This window comes from Hemicordylus capensis, chromosome 1 (genome assembly GCF_027244095.1).
Source record: "Hemicordylus capensis ecotype Gifberg chromosome 1, rHemCap1.1.pri, whole genome shotgun sequence".
NCBI lineage: Eukaryota > Metazoa > Chordata > Lepidosauria > Squamata > Cordylidae > Hemicordylus > Hemicordylus capensis.
Window position 1 is genome coordinate 142,444,539 of NC_069657.1, and position 22,122 is coordinate 142,466,660.

The 22,122-nt window shown below is 45.2% G+C and overlaps 1 protein-coding gene across 2 annotated transcripts; it reads left to right on the forward strand.

The window, feature by feature from the left end:
* The first annotated feature begins 547 nt into the window (after positions 1–547).
* LOC128322001 (transcobalamin-1-like) lies at positions 548–20,736 on the forward strand. Of its 2 annotated transcripts, XM_053242672.1 has the most exons (11): positions 548–595; positions 3,559–3,749; positions 5,999–6,118; positions 12,335–12,526; positions 13,554–13,703; positions 13,996–14,148; positions 15,327–15,505; positions 16,921–17,111; positions 18,325–18,519; positions 19,615–19,733; positions 20,043–20,736. In XM_053242672.1, exons 3-11 carry the CDS (start codon positions 6,052–6,054, stop codon positions 20,102–20,104), a joined length of 1,308 nt encoding a protein of 435 aa, XP_053098647.1. In that variant the 5' UTR covers positions 548–595; positions 3,559–3,749; positions 5,999–6,051; the 3' UTR covers positions 20,105–20,736. The 2 variants fall into 2 exon arrangements, with proteins under 2 accessions (XP_053098647.1, XP_053098642.1); XM_053242667.1 differs by lacking the exon at positions 548–595 and having other exon boundaries at positions 3,262–3,749.
* Positions 20,737–22,122: the final 1,386 nt, after the last annotated feature.

Genomic DNA, 22,122 nt, shown 5'->3' on the forward strand with positions numbered 1-22,122 from the left:
TGGCCCAGAGTCACCCAGCTTTACAACATGAAGTAATGAAATCTCCCCTCTGCCTTTTGTATGCTAAAATACTTTATATCTAGAAGTGTGAACAGTTTGTAGGTTTATGCAAAAAAAATACCCCAGTGCTCTCATCTCAACATTTACTTAGGAAAATGCCTCATTGATTCGGTAGGCCTTATCTCCAAGCAGGTACAGTTAGAATGGTAGGTGATGGGCTGTATATAGTATAATCTTCTGTGGTGAACATAAAAATGCAAGAACAGCCCTGTTGGATCAGGCCCAAGGCCTATCTAGTCCAGCATCCTGTTTTACACAGTGGCAGTGGTGGATTTAAGCAGAGGCAGAGTAGGCAATTGCCTATGGCAGCAAAATTTGAGGAGCAGCAAATTTTGCCGCCCCTCTCAGGGTGAGGAGAAATCCCCCCCTTTCGCCTTAAAAACTGCCACTGTGTGTGGCGGGATAAAGTCAGTGAAGGCGGCACAGCAATGACTGTAGGGAGGGGGGTGAGGGGGAAATCCCCCTTTACCTTTAAAATGCTGCGCAGGCGACGAGGCAGCAGCTGCTGCAATGGAGAGGGTGGTATTGGGCTGAGGTAAAAGTTTCCCCCTTTAGTAATGCAGCTGTGTGGGTGGCAAGGGTAACGAAGGCAGCAAGGGAGAGCTCCTTCCATCCCTCCCCCCTATGACTACATGCCCTGTCTGCAGTCCGTTATGGGCCTTTCTCAGCTCATGGAGAAAGGCACATAACGGACTGCAGACAGGCCATGCAGTCATTGGCGAGGGAGGGAGGGATATGGAAGGAGCTCTTGCTGCATCTTGGTGATGGCAGTATTGGTATTGAGAGCAGAGGCGTAACTAGGGAAAATGGCGCCCTGGGCAAGCACTGAAATGATGCCCCCCGCGCCCCCCCGCGCCACAACATACTACATTATACTTAGGTTTTTCCTCACAAGCGCCTGCCGCCGCCGCCAAGCCAGGCCACTGACTGGCCACCAGGCGCCAGCAAAGCAATGGGGGGGGGCGCGGGTGGCGCGGAAGGGACCACTCATGGGGGAGGGGGCGCCGACGCACTCCCTTGACTGCTGCAGTGCTGCTGCACTGAGCAGGAAACATTTGTATTAACAAAAAATTAAAAAAAATTAAAAAAATTTTTTTGTCATGTCGGCGCCCCCCATGTGACCAGAAAAGATGGTGCCCGGGGCATGTGCCCCCCCTGCCCCCCCTATAGTTACGCCTCTGATTGAGAGGCAACATGCCTCTGAAGCCATGAGGTGGTCCACAGTCACCAGCCTAGTAGCCATTGATAGTCTTGTCCTCCATGAATTTGTCTAAGCCCCTTTTAATGCCATACAAGCTGGTGGCCATCACCACACCCCATGTCAAAGATTTCCATAAATTAATTATCTATCATGTCTCCCCGCAGTCGTCTTTTTTCTAAACTAAAAAGCCCCAGGTGTTTGCTCTTATTGCATTTGTTCTTAGTGCCTGTTCTTGTGCAGTCAGTATTAAACCCTCTGTTTCTTTCTTCAAGTTGCCATTCTTAAGCCATTGCCAGGTCTTGGTGATGTCTGATTTTCCACTTATATTGTGCAAATATTGACCATGCAGGGGCTTTTTTCCCCATTTTTCTGCTTGGTTCTTGACTTGTTCTTTCTTGTAGGCCTGCTTTCTTTCATTGGTGTTGAATAGTTTCTCATTATTGACCATTTGAAGTGCATCTTCTTCACTGTCCTTGCTATAATCTTCAAGGCCTCTTTTCTCCTCCTCTACTGTTTGATGGACTTGCAGCATTCCTCTTCCACCTGAGCTGCAAGGGAGGTATAGCCTATCTACATCACTGTGGGGGTGCAGAGCATGATTGGTGGTCATTATTTTCCTGGTCTTACGATCTAGCGTCTCTAGCTCTGCCTGGGTCCAGTCTATTATTCCTGTATCTGATAACAGGTATAGCCCAGGTGTTTATGGCTTGTATGGTGTTCTCACCATTGAGTTTGGTCAGTAGTTTAATAAGGAAATAGTGGCATGGATTGCCTCTTTCCAGGGATTTGTTGCGTAGTAGCCAGTTGTAAACTGTCTTTCACTAATCTGTTCATTCTTTCCACTAAGCCATTCACTCGAGAAGGGTACAAGGAAACAGTCTTGTGTGGTTATGCAAATATTATGGTTTTTTATGGTTATGCAAATATTCCATGGTTATAAAAATATTCCTGCATTTCAAGTCAGGTAAGCTGGGTCTCTTTGCTAGTCACTAGTTCTTTAGGAAGACTTTCGCTTGCAAAAACTGCAGCCATGAACTGGATCACATTGTTTGTAGTAATGTTGTCAGCAAATGTAACTTCTGGCCACCTGGAATAGTAATCCACCATCACTAGAGCAAATTTTTTTGTGTGGGTTAATTATCAAAAAGCCCCATTATATCCAGAGCACGTTTTCCCCAGGGACCATTGGGATACTCTACTGGAGTCAAGGGGATGGCAAAAGTCTTCTGCACATACAGTGTCACATACAGTGCCTGATCAACTCTTCAATGTGTTTGCCTATACCTGCCCACCAAAAACTTTCTCTGATCCACATTTTAGTCAAGTTCATGCCCAAGTGACCTTCATGGACAATTTGGATCACTTTTGCTTGTAAGGAGGTTGGCACCACCAAACCATCAGTCTTCTGTAGGCGTGATTTATATACTCGGGGATGGGCCTTCTCTGCTGCTGCCCCAGAGCTTTGGAACTTGCTCCCTACTGAAATAAGAGCCTCCCCATCTCTGACAACTTTTTAAAAGTCTTTAAAGATGCACCTATTCACCCAGGCTTTTAATTAAATATTGTTTTTAAAAGTTTTATCATCATTTTAAAATGTTGTTTAAAATTTTTAAATTGTTGTAATGTTAAAAAAAAACCCTTAAAACAGTAGTTAAAACAAAATAAATGACATAGTAAAATTTAACATTACTGTTAACATTACATAAATGCTGGTCATTTAACTAATGTTTTAGCTTTTTGTTTGTTGTAAACCGCCCAGAGACGTGAGTTTGGGGCAGTATAGAAGTGTGTTAAATAAATAAATAAAGAAAGAAAGAACAGGTGCTAATCCCATAAGGGTTTATGTCGACATTTATTTATTTATTTATTTATTACATTTCTAGACCGTCCCATCCGAAGGCTCTGGGCGGCGCACAATACATTTAAAAAACATAAAAACAAACACCATTTAAAAACACACTGCTTAAAACAATATAAAAACAATTTTAAAAGAATTCAGAGCCATTTCAAACCAATTAAAATACTTAAGAACCTTGGAAGGCCAGGCCAAACAAGTAAGTTTGCTAACCACTTGCATGCAGTTGTACATCTTTTTCATGTTCAGATACACTTTCATTCAGCATTTGTTTACAAAGGGATTATATGTTAAACAGTACCAAATTCCTGCATATGTCTCTTTCCGACCTGTGTAAATCTAAAGAAAAAGGCCATGCGTCTTGTCGGTTTCCTTTCTTACTTTACCAATATAATTGGGAACAGACAGGAGGCCCACTCACATGTTATGTTATATGGCACAGGTGGCGACGGTGTGCAGAAGTGCCTTTTACCAATTACGGCTGGTATGCCAGCGGCAACCCTACTTGGAGAAGTTGGACCTGACCTCAGTCACTCATGCATTGGTAACATCCAGATTGGACTACTGCAGGCCTGCACAACATAAGGCCTAGGGGCCAGATTTGGCCTATGGCAACCTTTTTGCTGGCCCCAGGTGAGAATACCCTGTAGCAATAGCAGGAGCTATGAAAAGTCTGTTATGCTGATCAAGGGTCTGTTATGCTGATCAAGAGAAGTGGGTCAATGTGGATGGCCATTTGAGACCTAACATCCCCCACCCCTGGGCTGAAGCCTACTACTAACACCTTCCCTCACTCCTACCCCGACTCCAAACCTCTGTCTTTCATGAGCCCCTGGTGGCGCAGTGGTAAAACTGCCGCCCTGTAACCAGAAGTTTACAAGTTCGATCCTGACCAGGGGCTCAAGGTTGACTCAGCCTTCCATCCTTCTGAGGTCGGTAAAATGAGTACCCAGAATGTTGGGGGCAATATGCTAAATCATTGTAAACCGCTTAGAGAGCTCTGGCTATAGAGCGGTATATAAATGTAAGTGCTATTGCTATTGCTATTGCTATTACTGTTTTAAATAATTAAGTTAAAAGTAATAATTAATGTGCTGAAATTAACCTTGGCCCCCGCACACCAAGTCATGGTTGAGTCTGGCCCACCAAGGCATTTGAGTTGTGCACCCCTGGACTACTGTAACGTGTTCTACATGGGGCTGCCCTTGAAGACTGTTTGGAAGTGTCAGCTGGTTCAGAATCCTGCCACAAGGATGCTTGTGGATTCAAGTTGCTTCACGAGTATTACACCCATCCTGCGTCAGCTTCATTGGCTACTGGTCCGCTAGATTCAAGGTGCTGGTATTGACCTTTAAAGCCCTACATGGCTTGGGGCCGGGGTACCTGTTGGATCGCATTCGCCCATATGAATCTGCCAGGGCCCTCCACTCATCATCTCAGGCCCTGCTCATGACCCCGCCACTAACAGAGATCTGGTTGGCGGGGACTAGAAACAGGGCCTTTTCAGTTGCGGCCCGTCGGCTTTGGAATGCCCTCCCTGAAGAGCTTCACCATGCTCCCTCCCTCACTGTTTTTTAAAAAGTATCTTAAAACACACCTTTTTAAGGAGGCTTTTTAATGCTCCATTATTATTTTGTTGTTGTATCTGGTAGGTTCTTTAGCTTTTTATAATTTTCAATTTTAATTTGAACCTAATAATGATCGTGGTTTTTAATCTGACAACTTTTGTTTTGTTTTGTTTTGTTTAATTAATTTTATTACTTTTATTGTATCTTGTGTCTATCTTATTGTTGTGAGCCACCCCGATCAGTAGTGCACTGGAGGGGCGAGGTATACATATTTCAAATAAATAAATATTAATATGTTCAACATTCGTCCAAGGAGTGTATAGTGTGCACAGGTACAGATCTGTACACAGAAACAGTCATTCACATTTTATGTTGAATGCAGGTGTAAAAGTACACTTCCTATCTGCACCGTGTATTTGAAGGATCTGTATCCAGGTTCTTTTTAAAAATGAACACAAGTATAGTCATTCACACAAACACATGTACGAGTGTACAGACATCTGTGCACTCATATAGCATAATACCTAAACAGGCTCAGAGCATTTATTCCTGTTTGTAGAGCATATGATTAAAAACAAGGCAGAACAGTTTCTTCTTGATGCATCATCCTGTTAATTCCCCATAGTGAGAAAAAGCCATTGAGCAATGCTAGGGAAGTACAGATTGACCCAATTGTGACTGGCAGCTTGGCTCTGCTTTCAGCCTGCAAAAAGGGGGCTTGGAGCCACTGCAAGATTTCTCCCAGAGGCATGTTGTTGAATGGGTATGTCTGCTGAAGGGATTCAGAAACCTTGTCAGAGTTCAATAAGGGTCAGCAAAGGGCCAAATCTGCCCCTTCCCCAGTTGCTAACCCAAGGGCAAAAGAAGGGAAAAGCAGATGTAGCAATGGGATGAGAGGATGGGACCTTGGTCTTGCACATCTGTACTCCTACCTCATTCACAAAATGGCTCTTGGTCAAAACTAGCTGCTGGCACCAGGGAGTAAAATGCTTCACAGTTGATTTGATAAAGCATAGTGGCCTAGAGTGGAGGTCAAAGTCCCATCTTCCACCTGCTAACATCCCGTTACCACATCTGCTTCCCCCACTTTACGCTCCTTCTTGGGTAGGCAACTGGAAGAAAACTTCCAGTGGTTCCGGGCCTCCTTTCTGAAGGCAGAGCTGCCAGTCACTGTTGTGTCAATCTGTCCTGCCTGTCATCCACAGTACTTGGCATTGCTCAGTGGCCCTTTCTCACTGTGGGGAAAAACAGGATGAGGGAGGAGTCTTCAGTCCCCACCTCTCTATAACTTCTGCATTCTTGGCTGTACTGTAGCTGATATCCCAGGAGAGCCCCAGAAGAGTCAGGAGGCGTACTCCACCTGAGTGATGATGAGGTCTCTGGTGGGATTGGCATTCCTGCTTCTCCTCAAAGGACAATGCTGTCTTGGATGTGGTGAGTAGAAATAGCCTGGGCATTAGGTCATAACCCTGTAGCATTTCCAAATCTCCTTTATTTTGAAGGGTGCCCTTAAGTTTGTCTTATGAAACACATTGGAACTCTTGGGTGTTCCATGTGGAAGAACTCCCCCCATGTTTGGAACTGCTCTCTTCAGACAAATGCCAGGGCTGCAGAGTTCCGGGGGCCTGGCCATTGGCCAATAACATGTTGGTATGGGTGGGCATGGCTGTCCAAGCACTCTTCACAGGTTGGCATACATGGCAGGCATAACATCTGCATAGAGCTCATGTTTCTCTTCTGCTGTGAAAGGTGTCACCTGCTAATTCCTGCAGATCAAGCTGCTGTTAAAGGCACAAGACCAGCTAGGCTGGGCTTTTCTGGTCAGCTGGCAACCCTTGCTGGCCCCTTGGTCTCTTTTGCCCATTGCCACCTTTCTAATCTTGGAACAGCCTCCCTCTCACTTTTGATCAGGTTGAGTCCCACCAAGGAAGGCCCAGTTCTTTAATGAGACTTTCCTGGCCCACCCAAGCTCCCCTTTATGGTCATGGCATTCTCCCCTACTCCATTCTCATGTATCAGTTCCTGGCCATATTCCTGTTGACCTGTCATGTAAGACTTCTGGGCAGAGAATGTGGGCAGAGAGCACTCCCATGTTGCAAACAGTAGGTCATATAGCAGGCACTACAGAAATATTAAATAGTGCTAGTTGGTTGAACCCTGTAGCACAATTCCTCGATGGTGCCTCTTCTTTTTGAAATACAGACAGAACATAACCTGAACTCTCACACTGCTCCCATTAGCTTAATAATGCAAGTAGTCTGGCAAGAGAGGCTATGAAGAAGTGGCGCACATGCGCACACACAATCTGAAGAAGGATGCAGAGAGACCGACTGATTTGATGTGAATTTGGATGCTGTCAGTTCAACAGCATATAAGTTTTAGTTGCCCTGGCAGATCCAGCCGTAGTTCTGAGGTTTCAAGGAAAGCCATTATTATTACTAAGGAAACAAGGCTTCAGGATTCTAATTAACCACTTCTGAATAGGGTTTGATAATGTTTTCAACTCACCAGAGCCCAATCCATAACCTGTTTTAAAACCAGACCTACTCCTACTCCCCAAAATACGTGAAGCAGGATGTGCATGCCTTTGTATGGATCTATTCCGGTAGAAAATGATTGCCAATATTTTTACCAGCCCCTGCTTCTATGCCTTTAACAGCAGCTTAATCTGCAGACTTTAGCAGGTAATAATGATGATCTCTATGCAACAAACTGCTTTACTTGCTGATGTGTGCATTTCAGCCCCCTCTTAAAGGCATAGGAGGCTAGGATTTTTTTTTCCTGGACAGCTGGCAAGCCTAGCAGCTCCTATTCTATAAGGAAGTAAAAAAAAGTACACAACACAGTGATTACCTGTTCTACAAGTCAAAGTCATCACACACCCTTCCTTAGCTCTCACCATTGGAAACATGATGTATCTTCCTGCTTGGACAGGTCACTGTCATAGCTGAAATAACAGAAGAACCGACGAGTGATTAATTTGAATTACCTGCCCCCAAGTGGTGGTCTCCAGAAGGTATTTCAGAAGCTGATGCTTCAGAGCACAGACTTGGTGGCAGGGCATAATGCCAAACTGGAGTTCAATGGGGCAGAGTTTGGAACTGCAGTAAGTCCGAACGCATGAAACTGCAGTTTGGGGCCGAAAGCGACCTCTGCTTTGCCAAACTCCAGTTTGAACCTTCGTTTTGCACCAAGTTTTGCCGCTGAGACCTGAGGTTTGGCTGCCAAAGTGTTACATCCGGCTCTGGATGCTGCCATAACCACAGTTCTATGCCGATTTCGGAAGTGCAGTCATTGAGGCAATGGCGCAGACCCACCTGAGCACATGGCTGCTTCATGCCTTTGGCACTTCTCACTGACTGCCTTTTGGAGAACCAGCTCTGCCCCTCCTGTCAGCAATGCAACTGTGGAGTTGCCTGGCAGCAGGGATGCCACGACACCTTATTGCAGCCTTGCCATCCTCTCAAAGGGCATTCCCTGTACCAACTCCATCCCTTGCTCCCCCCAGCTGGCAGGCAAGCAGGGGGGAAAGGGCACAGGACGGGCACTAAATTCTTTGCTCCTTGATAAGGAAGCAACAGTGGTTTATGCATGCAAGCACAAACACTCCAGGTGGCAACATAAGAGGGGCACCCCATCACAGCGGTGGGGTGGGGGAGCATGGAGCAGGGGGGATGCCCAGGGTCGTCTCCAAAAGGCAGCAGCAGGCATAGATTTTCAACCAGCCAAGTTCTGTTTTTTCACAGAGGTTGGGGAAGGGGGTTCCCCTCTCCTGCTAATCCCGGCGCTGGGAGATCTGCATACAGTGCAGTGCCGGACCCAGGAATTGTGAATGGTTGTAAAGAAATGTCAAGGAACCCGGTGTCTCCACGTGCACAGGCACACCCTGACACATGGTCTGCTCATGTCAGGGATAGACAACATGATCAGGGCATCCCCTCTCTGGGGGTGGCACAAATGGTGGGGTGTGTGGGTGTGCTCCATCTGGATTTCAGAGGCTGCTACAAGCAGGGATTGTGGAAATTTCAAGTTCTTTTTTTTTTCTTCACATAAAGGTTGGGGAATGGAGGCCCAGCCTCTTCCCCGGGGGGATGTTTGCTTCCTAGGCTTACTCATGAGCAGGGCTGGGCAGCAGGATCAGCATTGCTCCAGTGAAAAGAGCAATTCCTCCTATGTGATAGGGACAGATGCCGACCCAGAGCGGACTGCACTCGTTCAAGAGAGTGCTGGGCTGTGGGGACACACCCCACACAACTCATGAGAAGAACCATCAGAGGGGAGGGGAAATAATTGCAGAGCAACATCTCTAATTATGTGTGATGGCAAAACATCTCCTTCTCCATCCCCAGCACAGCATCCCTCCAGTGGCTGTTGCAGATGTCTATCTTATGTTTCTTTTTTAGATTGTGAGCCCTTTGGGGACAGGGAGCCATTTTATTTATTTTATATTTCTGGAAACCGCTTTGGAAACTTCATCATATTCTCATATATATTCCCGCTCCCATGGACAGCACCCACACGAGCGTGGGGAGGGATACCCTGGAGACTGCTTTCCTTGTCATGATAGCTGCCACTGAGTAGCTGTTGAAACATGCCCCCTGCCACCCCTGACCCCCCTGCCCATGTGGACATGTGCACCCTTGCCTGCACCCCCAACAGGTGACCCATCTGTCCTGGGGAAGCTGGAAACTGGGGCTTCCCTCTCCCAAGAATCAAAGCACTTGCAGATCTGCATACGGTGCTGTTCTGGACCGAACCTGGGTTTTTTGATTGGGCCTAAAGGTCTGCCTCTGAACTCGGTGTCTTCTGCATTAGCACAACTATTTTGAGGGGAGGTTGCTCATGACCAGGTGTAAAGGACGGCTCAGGGATACTTGATCATCAAAGCTCTATTTTTCACACTGAAAGGTTAGGGAAGGGGGGCCAGCCCCTTCCCCTTTGGAAGTTTGCACTCCCTAGGCTTACTCATGAGCAGGGCAGGTCACCGGGGTTAGTAGTGCTCCAGTATGTGAGAAGTGCACTGCTGCTGCTGAGAAGATCGGGCCACCCAACCAGGGGTGCATTGACTGCTCAGTAATTGAGAGGCCATGGAGACACCCCCTTTAAGCTCATGAGAAGAACCATCAGATGGGGAGAAAATTGCTGAGCAAATCCAGTCCCTCAACTCCAGCCTGTAGGCTCCCAGTGGCATCTGGGGGCCCCTTGGGTGCATGGATGGGTGGGCTGGCTCAACTCATGAGCTCACAGTCCGTGGGTGAGGCAGCGCCTTTACAAGGCCATAGCCTTCCCCCGAAGATTGGCCTTCTCATGAGAGGGCAAGCTCACTCAGCAGCAAGCAGCTATACAACAGGATTTCAGTTGGGTCTGCATGGACTGCTTTGCCAGGGTTACCCCTCATGACATCTTCCCAGGTTATGTTGGGACAGACTCCTCCCCAGCATCCTTTGCCCTCTCTCATCCACATATCCCTTCCTAGGACATCTCCCCCCCCTTAGTAACAATGGCATACCACCCCCCACACTTCCCCTCCCCCAGAATTTGTGCTTGTGCAGGGCTATAAGGATGCAAGGCTCCTCGGAGGACAGCAGTGCCATCGCTTGCAGAGTAAGTGCTGCCATGGCATGGTATGGAAGGACATTGCAGGGCATTTAAATGCCCTTTCCATGCTGAGGGCGGGCAGAGCACTCAGAAAATGCATGATTACGCTCAACATGCCCCCTTCGAGATCATGGCCAATCGCAACTGCCCCTCTGACGTGCTGACACTTTGCCTACAGTCTGGGATCCCAGTTTGCTGGGATCTGACTCAGAGGCCAAGCAGCAGGGAGGGGCTCTCCTCTCCTGGAACTGGTCTTTGGTGGGCCACAGTTTGATGGACATCTGTGGCACGATTTGGAATTTCAAATTGAAACTGTGGGTTCACCTACCTCCGGCTTGATGTTATGTATGAACTGGGCCCCTATGTTACTGGAAGTGATTATCCTGGGTCTATTAAAAGATTATGTAAATAAGGAACATCATTATGTTTTATGGTGGCTAGGATTGCTTTTAAAAATGGAATTAAAAATTTCCAGTAAATTGGAATGGCTGACTAAAGTTCAGGATATTATCTGTATGAATACATAAACATATTACATTTGACTCAAAAAGGTATTAATGAGTAACTCTTGATAGATGTGTGGTATTCCATCTGTGTTTGGAGGAATAATCTGAGCTAAAGTATACAAAACATCTGTGTATCTCTTCAGAGTATGGTGCTACTATGATCCCATTTCTTCCTGGGAAGAAGTTTGACCCAAATGGATTTGAATTGGATGCAAATTCAAAAAATCCACATAGCTTTCTATTTCGTCACCGTTACCCCATCATGATGCCAACCATTTCCATTTTGAGTTGCCCTGATGAATTGCCAGTCAAATGCAGGGCAGAGTCTTGTCAGCAAAAGACAGTGCTGGAGGCTAACTTTTCCCTGTGAGTCATGCGAAGCTAGTCAACCCGGTTTGTCCACTGAAGGATTTCCCCATTCCTAGCTGGTTTGAGAGGCGTTAACACTATGAACTTATGTTGCTAAGATAAGCATGGCAAACTTATGATAACATATAAATAGTACACAGCATGAGTGTGCAAGAGAAAGACTTCAGTCTGCTTTTAATATGAAATATATATTTTAAAGTTAGAAATAGAATATCAGAGAATTCAAATATTAGCATACTTTGCTGATTTTTACTGGCTTTATTATCAGCATGGTCCAAGGATTGGAATCTCTAGATAAGGTATGGAACTCAAATCTACCACTTTTAGATGTCTGAATGCAAACCAATGAAGAAGCTTGAACCACTTCAAGCATCATGAACTGAGAAAAAGGAAGCACAAAGGTTTTGCAAGCCAGTGTGTTGTAGTGGTTAGAGTGTTGGATCAGGGAGACCCAAACTCAAATCCCTTGGAGCAGGGAGACCCAAATTCAAATCCTGTTCAGCCATGAAACTCATTGAGTGACTCTGGGCCAGTCACTTATTTCTCAGCCTAACCTACCTCACAGGGTTGTTGTGAAGATAAACAACCATATACCATGGAGCTTCCTCTGGGCTCCTTGGAGGAAGAGCGGGATATAAATGTAGTAAGTAATAAATACTAGTCAAATTGTAAGCAATAGTATGTAATGGATTACCCTATGGGCCATCTCCTCTTTGCTCTCCAGGCTACGTATGGATGGAGATGGAGGTGGAGATGGGAGTGGGGGGAGATTGGGAAAGTGAGTCCATGGGGTAGGTCCTTTCATGAGGCCAGGTGAGGCAGTTGCCTCAGGTGGCAGACTACTGGGGCACCAACGAGGTGGCAAAGTGCTTCTGCTGCCACCATCGGAGCAGCTCTCTAGGACTTATCTGACCCTTGAAGCTTTGCAAGGAGCACCTCTCCTCACACTCCTTGCAAAGCCTAAAAGAAGCACAAGGAGAGAAGAGGAAGATGCTGGCAACCTACCTTCCTTCCTCCCTGCCCCCTGTGCCAACTTCCAAAGCTTGCAAGGGTCAGTTCCGAAAGGGGGCTGCCCCAACCTTGCTTCAGGTCCAGCAATACTTTGGGCCACACCTACCATAGAGATTATATAGATTTCCACATGTGATTCCCCCCCATTGTTCTTTCCCCATTTTAGCTGTGAGTGAGGAGCAGCGCCCCCTGGTGACCTATCTGCTCAGAAAGATGATTCAATCAACCAGTGTTCCAGGAGCCCTGCCAAACCCCAGTGTCTTGTTGGCTCTTCGTCTGGCTTGGGACCACAATCTGAGCACTGAGCAAAGGCTGCTAAAGATCCTTTCCCAGGATGCAGTAGACAGAGTGCAAAATCGTAAGTATCAGGACACCCTTGGAAAAGTAGGTGTGGTGAAAGCAGACATGCACACAACTCCACTTTCCCTGACCTCTGCAGTCTCTGGTAGGTGATAATGACAGTGGATTTCCCCCAAACACACAGGGCAGTGGAGCACATAAAGAAATGCAAAAATCACTCTGAATGTAGCCTGCCTGACAGGACTGTCTTTAGAGAGTCCTGGTGAGGTGCAGGGCCTACGGCAAACCAGTCAGTGTGTGGGTCCCTTCCAGTTACATTTAATGGAGGATAAAAGAGTGGGACCTGGGGCAGTTGCCCTGCTTGCCCTGTCCTAAGGTTGCTTCAAGTTCCTCTTTCAAGCTGCCAGAGTCTGAATAAAAACTCTGAATAGAGCCTCTGAAGCACAGTTCTCTAGTTCCATAGTCCTCTTGAAAGAGGAACCTGAAGCAACTTCCAATCTCTCAATTCCTGAGTGTGAGTTTTAGACTGACATGGATACTGTAGGTCAACAGAGGACATGTTATGTTACTGTATTGTCACAATGCAAATTGCTGCCGGCAATATCCTTCATTGCCCACTTTACTCCTTATGTTTGCTAATAAAAGTTGTAAAAGGTGAGGTGTGCCGTCAAGTCGATTTCGACTCCTGGTGACCACAGAGCCCTGTGGTTTTCTTTGGGTAGAGTACAGGAGGGGTTTACTATTGCCTCCTCCTGCGTAATATGAGATGATGCCTTTCAGCATCTTCCTATATCGCTGCTGCCTGATGTAGTACCAGTGGGGATTCAAATCGGCAACCTTCTGCTTGTTAGTCAAGCATTTCCCCACTGTGCCTTTAGGTGGCTAATAAAAGATTGTATCTGGGATAATCAGAGCAGCTTGTATAGACAAAAAATTGATTGTGTGAATGTGACTGAGAGGAAATGGAAACAAACAGGCAAGATGAACAGGCAAAGAGAAACAGAAAAAGAAAGACAATTGGTCCTCAGAAAGATAGAGTCTTGCACTACAAATTCCTGTTCCTTTCTGCTTATTTCACCCCGCAGGAAAGCCTTTTTCTTCAGGCCAGGTGGCCCTCTATGCCCTGGCTCACCAGGCTTCCTGCTCTGATCCTCGACGAGTTTCTGCCAAGGGATCCGTTCTTGATCTGGTGCAGCTTTTGGGAAAGAAGTTTGAGATGGAGCTGGAGAACATAAGTGAGAACCAGGGTTCCTTCCATATCAGGAGGACAAGGTTCTTCCTCCTCTCCTTTTCAGTCTTACTTGTTTTCCTTCCTTATGTTGTGCTTTTCCTCTGGTTTCTTATATCATTTCCCTTTTAAATGTTTGTCTTCATCTTCATTGTTTTTTGTCCCTTGATTTTCTCCCATTTCTCCTCCTCCTACCATCCTCCTTGCTCCATCTATTCCCACACTGACATCTTCCCGCTGTTTCATTCTGCCCAGGCTGCAGGGTGCTCAAGCTGATGACTCTTCTGGTTTCTCCCCAGAGATCCATGGCAATCCCCTGACCAACTACTATCAGCTCGGCCTGTGTGTCCTCGCCCTCTGCCAGCTCCAGGGAAGCCTCTCGCCCTCTCAGGCAGCGGATCTGTTCATCCCGGATGAGAAGAAGTATAACCTTGCTGGCCAATTCTCTGTGGGTGTGTACTGACTTTGGTCACTAGTCCTGAGGTTATCACTGGTTATGAGGACAGTCAGAAATGCAGTCAGAAATTGGTCCAGTATGGAGATTTGTTTGTTTTTATCTTGATATGCTGATGAGCCAGTAATCTCCCATGTGATGAGGGACAAAAACAAGAGATTTGGAGAGCACAACATGAGGATGTTCCTTTCATTGTTTGTTTCCTGAATATATTTACACCCCAGTTGGTTATCCAAGGTGAATTGCACCAAAATGTTAATATTCATACAACAATTACAAACATTATATAATCAAACAGCCATTAAATCAACAGCTAACCTTCGGTGTTGAAGAACTAAGAACACTGGTTCTGTGAGCATCATTATAAAGGCCAAATCTGGGATATTCCCATGGTCCTATGATCCACTGGCCCTCTCCACCTCCAGCGCAGTACCTCCAGTGACTGTTACTGGTGTCTATCTTATGTTTCTTTTTAGATTTTGAGCCCTTTGGGGACAGGGATCCATCTTATTTATTTATTATTTCTCTGTGTAAACTGCCCTGAGCAATTTTTGGAAGAGCGGTATAGAAATTGAATGAATGAATGAATGAATGAATGGTCATTAGCCCAATTCAGCAGGGCTGACCCAAGGATTCTTGGCACCCCTCTGCGCCTGCCACCTTGGAGGGCAGAAGACGCAGCACTGCCCATTCTCCCCTCCACACCCCCACCCGCCTGCCTGCCCTCTCACCTACCCATCATGTCCACTGCCAGTGCCACTGGCCTGGGCCTTTCCCGGGCTTCAAAGTGCTGCATCATGTTATAATGAAATCACCACAGTGTGTCATTATAATGTGTCGTGGCGTGCGGCAATGTCATCATTGCACACTACAGCACTCTGAGGCCTAGCAAAAGCCTAGGCCAGCGACACCAGACAAAATGGACGTGACAGGTAGGTGAGCAAGCAGGAAGGAGGCAGTGGTGGGGACCATGAGCAGGTGAGCGAGTGGGTGGAGGGAAAGGCATCCATGCAGTTGGTGACTTGTGGGTGTGGAGGTGCCCCCAAAGCTTGGTGTCTGAGGCAACTGCCTTGGTGTGTCTAATGGACAGGCCAGCCCTACTATTTAGTGGCACACGTGCTATGCCGGAGGAGGATGAGAACTTACCTTGTGTCCACATTCCTGTATTTTCCACAGACACAGCAGCAGTAGCAGTCCTGGCTCAGATCTGCATACAGACCACAGAGAATGCCATATTGCCCGGGGTAAACAAGACAATAACAGCAAATGTACAGTGGCTGCTGAAGAACATTCTGGAGCAGAAAAGCAGTGATGGAGTGATAGGGAACATGTACAGTACTGGGGAGGCTATGCAGGTAGGAACAAGGATCACCAATGGAGTTGGAGAATAACCTTCACTCCCTAGGGTCCCTTTCCTGTTCCAGTCTATCAAAATAGCTGGCTGTTTACATGCTGAAGGAGCTAGTGCAATGTTCCCTCTAACAGGGATTCCCAGATGTTGTTGACTATAACTCCCAGCATCCCCACCTGCAATAGCCTTTGCTTGGGGATTATGGGAGTTGTAGTCAACAACATCTGGGAATCCCTGTTAGAGGGAACACTGAGCTAGTGCCTCAAAGCATGGGTTACTAGGGCAACAGAGCATCCTGCTAAATGGAGACACCACTCAAGCCTTCTGAGACAATAGAATATTTTGCTTGGGGTGAGAGAAATTTATAATTATCCCTGGAAGAAGACTTATGATTTCTCTAGAAAGACTGACATATTTTATGGTTGAGATAATTATAATTCTCTGCTGGGAAGCCTTGTGGTTTCTCTAGTATTTGTTGGAATTCTCTCTGGTAGAGAAACCCTTTTTCAATTATAGCAGAGTGCACAGAGGCACAACACAGGGGATTTAGTTAGGCATGCGTGTATGCTGAGAGTAAAGTAACTTGGAGCCAATTCATAGTTTCAAATCAATATATAAGGCATTTATTAGAGAACTCCATTCTAGATAGGAAAGTGAGGAGTTAGGATCTCTAATCTATCTATCTAGCTGGATGCAGATGGATTCTGCATCTTCTCTGCACACATGGTGCAGGGAGAGAATGTTTCATGTTTCATGAATGCATGTTTCAAGGTAGAAGGAAACAGGAAGAGAAGAGAGAGGAAGTGTCCCTGAGATTAGCAATCTACATTCCAAAGGGATAGTGTCAGAGCAGTAGAGAAGGGATGACCAATGTCTTGACCCTCTAGCCCTCTGACTCACTAATCTGCCCTCCACTGTCTTTGAGACAAGAGACAGCGCAAAATCCTTAACTTCCAACAGTATTCACACATTTATGTTTGTGATATTTCATGGTTCAAATCCTTACAACTCTGAATGTTTGTGATTTCAACTCTTCACTGGAGAGAAGTTGAAGACTTTTATAGCATGTGTGAACATGGCTGTGTTAGATGGTTGGATACTAGAACCATCTGCCAAGTGTTATCAAATCACAAACTGCATTGTAATGTGTGTACAACCCAAGTGTCCTGTGAGACGGAATGAACGCTTACTAAACTTTTTAATAAACAGCAGTGTAATTAATTTCCTAGCACCCGCCAAATCTAGTTTGGCCCTTCTGTTTATATTCCCTTCTTCCATTTTACCTAGTCCTGTGCCAATTGTTTTCTCACAAGAAAGTGCCTATTTTTAAAATTGTTCCAGATGTTTTTTTCAACCAATCCATGCTGTCACACTCCCCCCAATTATCCAGCCAATTTCTCCTTTCTCCATTCCTCCCAGGCTTTGACTGTGTCTAACAACTATCTCACACCTGGATCCTGGAGCTGCCCCCTGACTTTGGCCACAGTCCTTGCTGAGATTCCTAAAGGCACTTTTGACAATCCCATGGCTGCTGCCCAGATCGTCCCTTCCCTAGAAGGCCGGACCTACCTTGATGTGAAGACAATCAATTGCTCCAAAGACAGAGGCAAGTGCCGCAGGATAGACTCATCCCAAGTTAGGAGTTAAAGGACCTGATGCTTTAAAACTGGGATCGAAATCTTTACTAGGCGAATCAGGTCCAGGGGATACAATAGCGGGTCATTAATCCCCAAATCACCATAGTGGATCATTAATCCTCAAATCTAAACCTATGCCATGATTTATCTATGCTATGCTAAATCTATGTTAGCATAGGTCTAATATATTTTGAAAGCATGATCCCGAAGCTGCTAGCACATTTCTGAAAGTACGTGTGATCAAGCACTACAGTCACTGGGCATGCCCCTGCTACCTGGGCAAAGAGGCACCTTTTAAACATGGTGATTCTCTTTATTTAGCAGGGGGAAAGTAACTGGCCCTATCCACCCCCAGCAGTGACTGTTGCTGGTGTCTATCTTGTGTTATTTTAGATTGTGAGCCCTTTGGGGACAGTGATCCATCTTATTTATTTATTATTTCTCTGTGTAAACTGCCCTGAGCCATTTTTGGAAGGGCGGTATAGAAATCAAATTATTAATTAATTAATTAATTAATTAATTACCATCACTGTTGGGCATAGGGAACTTTGTCCCTTCTGTAGATGTTGGACTGCAACTCCCATCATTCCCAGCCACAATGACCAGTAATCAGGGATGATGGCAGTTGTAGTCTCAACATCCCCAGAAGGGCAAACGTTGTGCAGTACTAGCATAGAGAGTTGACAAGTACCTGTCAGGCCTCAGTGTGTAGCTGGTAGGCTGTGTTTGCCTTGATGGGTTACTAGTTATGCAGGTCTTTGATCAGAGCCTTTTAAAAGGAATTCTGATGGGGGTGGGGCAATGTGCTGAAAATTGATATATAAATTTTTGTAATGTAAAACTGAAATGGCAGGTAGTGGTCTGAGTACCTTAGCAAACTCCATTGTGTGCTTGAAGTAATGGGAGAGGGGAGAGAAAAGTGCCATCCGTGATGTTTGATCTGGGAAGGCTCATTTAGTCATGGAAGTTGCCCTTGGTGCCACAGTCATCAAGTACTGCCAGACATGTGTAAACCAACCCTATGGCTTGTTTGTTAGAGGCTTTGTGCTTCCAACAGCAACAGCAGTTCAGATCCCTAGTTCCTTTTGCTACAGGGAGAAATAGGCAGAGTAGATTTCTCCATCTACTCCAGAGAAATTTCATGGTTCTTCACCACTTCTGTTTTCCTTTACTTTCAAACAGACAGTCTTACCCTGATCACTCCACCTACCATCCCATCCACCAGTCACCACCAGTCCAGCCAACTAATTACAGTCACATACACAGTCACTGATAGCGTGAACAACACCTTCACTGATTCCACCAGAGTCTCTGTCCCAAAGGGTTCAGTCTTCCTGAACGTGATGGAGGCTGCCCAGGCAAAGGATCCAAAGAGATTCAGGTACTACATTTGGGCTTCCAAGGCCAGCATTCATTTGGGTATCTGTGGGGTGAGAGAGTATGGTCTGCTTCATATTGTGCAGTATTCACACTTATGACAAGAGGGACACTCCTCCATGACATGAACCCCTTACCTACTGCCTAGAAAGCCGGCACTCTGATTGGCTGGGGGACATCTTTTGGCCGAAAGTGCGCATCTTGCTCACAAGATAATTCAGGGTGGTTTCCCTGCTTCCTGGAAAGTAAGGCAGGTTCAGCTCTGGGGCCTAATTATCATAGTATTCTGCATCTCCAAGGTTGCCACCTTTTAACCTGGCAAATTGTACACGATTTAGCCATTATCCACATCACCAGCAGATCAAGTAAAGAAGCTTATTTGGGAGACCAGCTATACTGTTAGCAAGGGTAAGGCAGCCTGTTATAGATGGCAGATCATGACAGATCATGGAAGGGCAACAGCATATTGCTAGTTTATTACTGTATTTTTGCAATTGCATGTTGTGTTGGAGACTGCATTTGGATTTTCTGCCATAAACAAAAATAAGACAATAACCTTAACCATAAACAATAATTATGACCACTACAAAAGTCAATGGAACACACCAAATTCTATCAAAGATATATAATAATTACACACACACACCATACAGAAAAATGGTATAGATAAAAGCACAGATAAATACTGCAGATGACAAAATGTACTTTTCTCAGTTTGTACAAGTTTGCACTCAGCACTATTTGTACCAAAAGGAATTTTTTATTGAAGTGATGGGGAAGCTGATGGTGATGCTGATCTCACCTTATAAATAGAAGATGTATTGTTTAACAGTGTGCCAAGTACATAATCTGTGATGTGCCATTCATGTGAAGTGTATTGTTCTTTGGGATTTTGTTTTTTATGGGGAAATGCCAGCCATAATGTGTGCAAACCTTCCCAAATATGAACAATCCATAATAATTAAGATGAACAAATTATATACACCGTGAATGGAAGGATGCATGCGAGCAGCGGGAGTGGGTAGGGGAAGAAATATCCTTGCAAACACTTTTCCTCTGAAGGATAACATATCCACTCTGGAAATCTCTCCTGCATCAGGTTCACATATGAGCAGTCTTCCTGGGGCCCATACATCACCTCGGTGAGAGGCCTGACAGCTGACAACAACAAACGTACTTACTGGCAGCTCTTGAGTGGAAAAACTCCTTTGAGCAAAGGTGAGGAACAAAGGGGTCTGGAAGGGTGAATGGAGACAGGGAGGAGAAGAGGGTGGAGCAGGAGAGGGTATGAGAGGTGGAGAGCAGAAGAAACCAAAAAGGGTGATCATATGGAAGCGAAAATCAGAGCTAAAAGTGGAGGTGGAAAGGACCTCAGCCAGAGAGAAACAGGAGGAATATAAGGAAGCTATGGATGGGTAGATAGGAAGACCCAGATGAAAAATATCTCTCAAAAGCAGGAAATTGGGTTTGATGGCAGTGTTCTCCATGCTACAGAAATCTCACCTCGTGTCTTCCCTTTTGTTCCAGGTGCTGGGGAATATGTTGTGTCTAATGGAGAGAAGTTGGTCATTAAATATACCGTTTACTGAGCTCCAAAGTTGCAATAATTTAGGGCAAGCCCATCATGTCTATCTGCATGCAATTTGTTTCTGTCTAGAGATTTTAGAGTATCTTCTGTTTGATATAAGAAAGAACCATCTCTAGATCATGGAGCATTTCTTGGTGGAATGTACTGGACTAGTAATCATGTCACAATAATAACTGATTCCTAGTTTTAGGACTCAAGCCCTAACTAAATCCAAATAGCAACATATTTTTCTCCCCCTCACTTTTTATTTGATTTTGCTTAACATCCATCCTGAAGAAAAGTTCCAGTTAACTTGAAGGTTTGCCCACTATTTTGACTTTTTAGTTGTTTTTAATAAAGATATTATGCCACTGATGCTGTTTGCAATTTTTCCTGATGGAACAACATGGTTCTCTGCATTTTTTGTTTGTTTCATTGAATAAAATAACCTATAGCCAACCATATGACCTGTAATATTCTTATTGTTTAGGTTTTAGCTGCCAGTTTTAATTGTTGTGATTATTTTGTAATTGTAATTATTTTGTGTTTTTAACTGAATTTTTTATATGAAAGGTGGTGGTTGTGTGTGTGTGTCTGTATAATGTTCTGAGAAATTAATTTGGTTAACACACAATGCTAGATAATTAATAAATGTTTTCCTGTGGCATTCTGTACTTTTCTAAAATTTGGTGATATTTTAAGATAAACTACAAATTGACCATGGTGTGTCAAAATCTGATGTCTCTGCAAATAGCTGCAAAGAGGAAAGCTGTGTGCCAGTTCTGATGGATTTTGAGAGAACCTGGAAGGAAAAGTTGATCTTCTTGCAATTGGGATAAGCTGTCAATAACAACCTCTCTCCCATATGTCAATGACTATTCGCAATATCTAGGTGTCTACATATTTGTTAAGCTGAACCATGTGAAGAACTCCTGGAGCTTTCCCACATAGTGCTGTTACCACAAATCTCCTCCGGAAGAGAGTGTTTGTGTGTTCACACATTGGCCAGACTTACCCCAAAGTCCATTCGAGATCTTTGGAAGCACCCCACACACAAATCGGGCTTTCTCTTCCAAATTCTAGCTTGTACTAATGTAATTCCAGGTTTTTAAAATCCTGTTTTTAAGCGAGATTTTCTGAATACGCTGGAGCAATTGCCAGGGAGAGGCACTGACACAGAGACTTCACATATCCATTAACATGATAAGAGGAAAGCACTCTTTAGGAATGCAAATAGAACTGCCTTGCCTAGATGCAAAGAGTGGAAAAAACAGTTTTCAATAGGCAAGCTCTTTGAAAGTTTGTTACAAAACCTCTGTGTATGCTCAAGTTGACTTTTTTGAACAATATTAGTCTGCTAGCTTAAGGTTTTCGCTGGTTAAAAAAGAGGTTTTACCAACAAACTGATGTAAAACACACCACACACGTGTTGGAAAAAAGGGAAGAAATCTGTTCGTATATACAAATGCTCCCAGTCTAGGACACAAGGTTTTGAAGGCAACATTGTGTTCCTCCCCATGGAGCACTCTCTCTCTCTCTCTCACACACACACACACTCTCTCTCTCTCTCTCTCTCCCTCCCCACCCCCGACTAGAAGGAAAACATGGAGGCATGCAATGTAAACAGACACAAAAAACCCAAGAGCAGAGGGGAGGGGCTGCTTCCCTCATGCTGTGGGTGCAATTTGAAGTGGCTTCGCTCATCATAGACCCCAAGAGCTGGAAGCTCTGTGTGGGAAAGTGCCTGGTTCTTGTCTGAAACCTACCTAAAATAATACAGAGGTGATAGGCTTTGAAGAGAGAACGGTTCTTAGAGGGCAAGTCACTACTGAGTAATCACAAAACCTACCTCAACTGTTCCATTTAGTCCCGATACCACCAAATGAAGGCAATTTAATGGGACCATAACTCAGTGGTAGAGCATCTGCTTTGCATACAGAAGTCCCCGGGTTCAGTTCCTGACATCTCCAGGTAGGGCTGGGAAACTTCTGCCTGAAACCTTGGAGAGAGAACTGCTGCTGATCGGTGTAGTCTGACTTG

Coding starts and splice junctions, on each gene's coding strand:
- LOC128322001 (XM_053242672.1), top strand. CDS start 6,052: ATGATGAGGTCTCTGGTGGGATTGGCATTCCTGCTTCTCCTCAAAGGA. Junction 18,520..19,614: donor AAGGATCCAAAGAGATTCAG/GTACTACATTTG, acceptor CTCCTGCATCAG/GTTCACATATGAGCAGTCTT. Junction 19,734..20,042: donor AAAAACTCCTTTGAGCAAAG/GTGAGGAACAAA, acceptor CTTTTGTTCCAG/GTGCTGGGGAATATGTTGTG.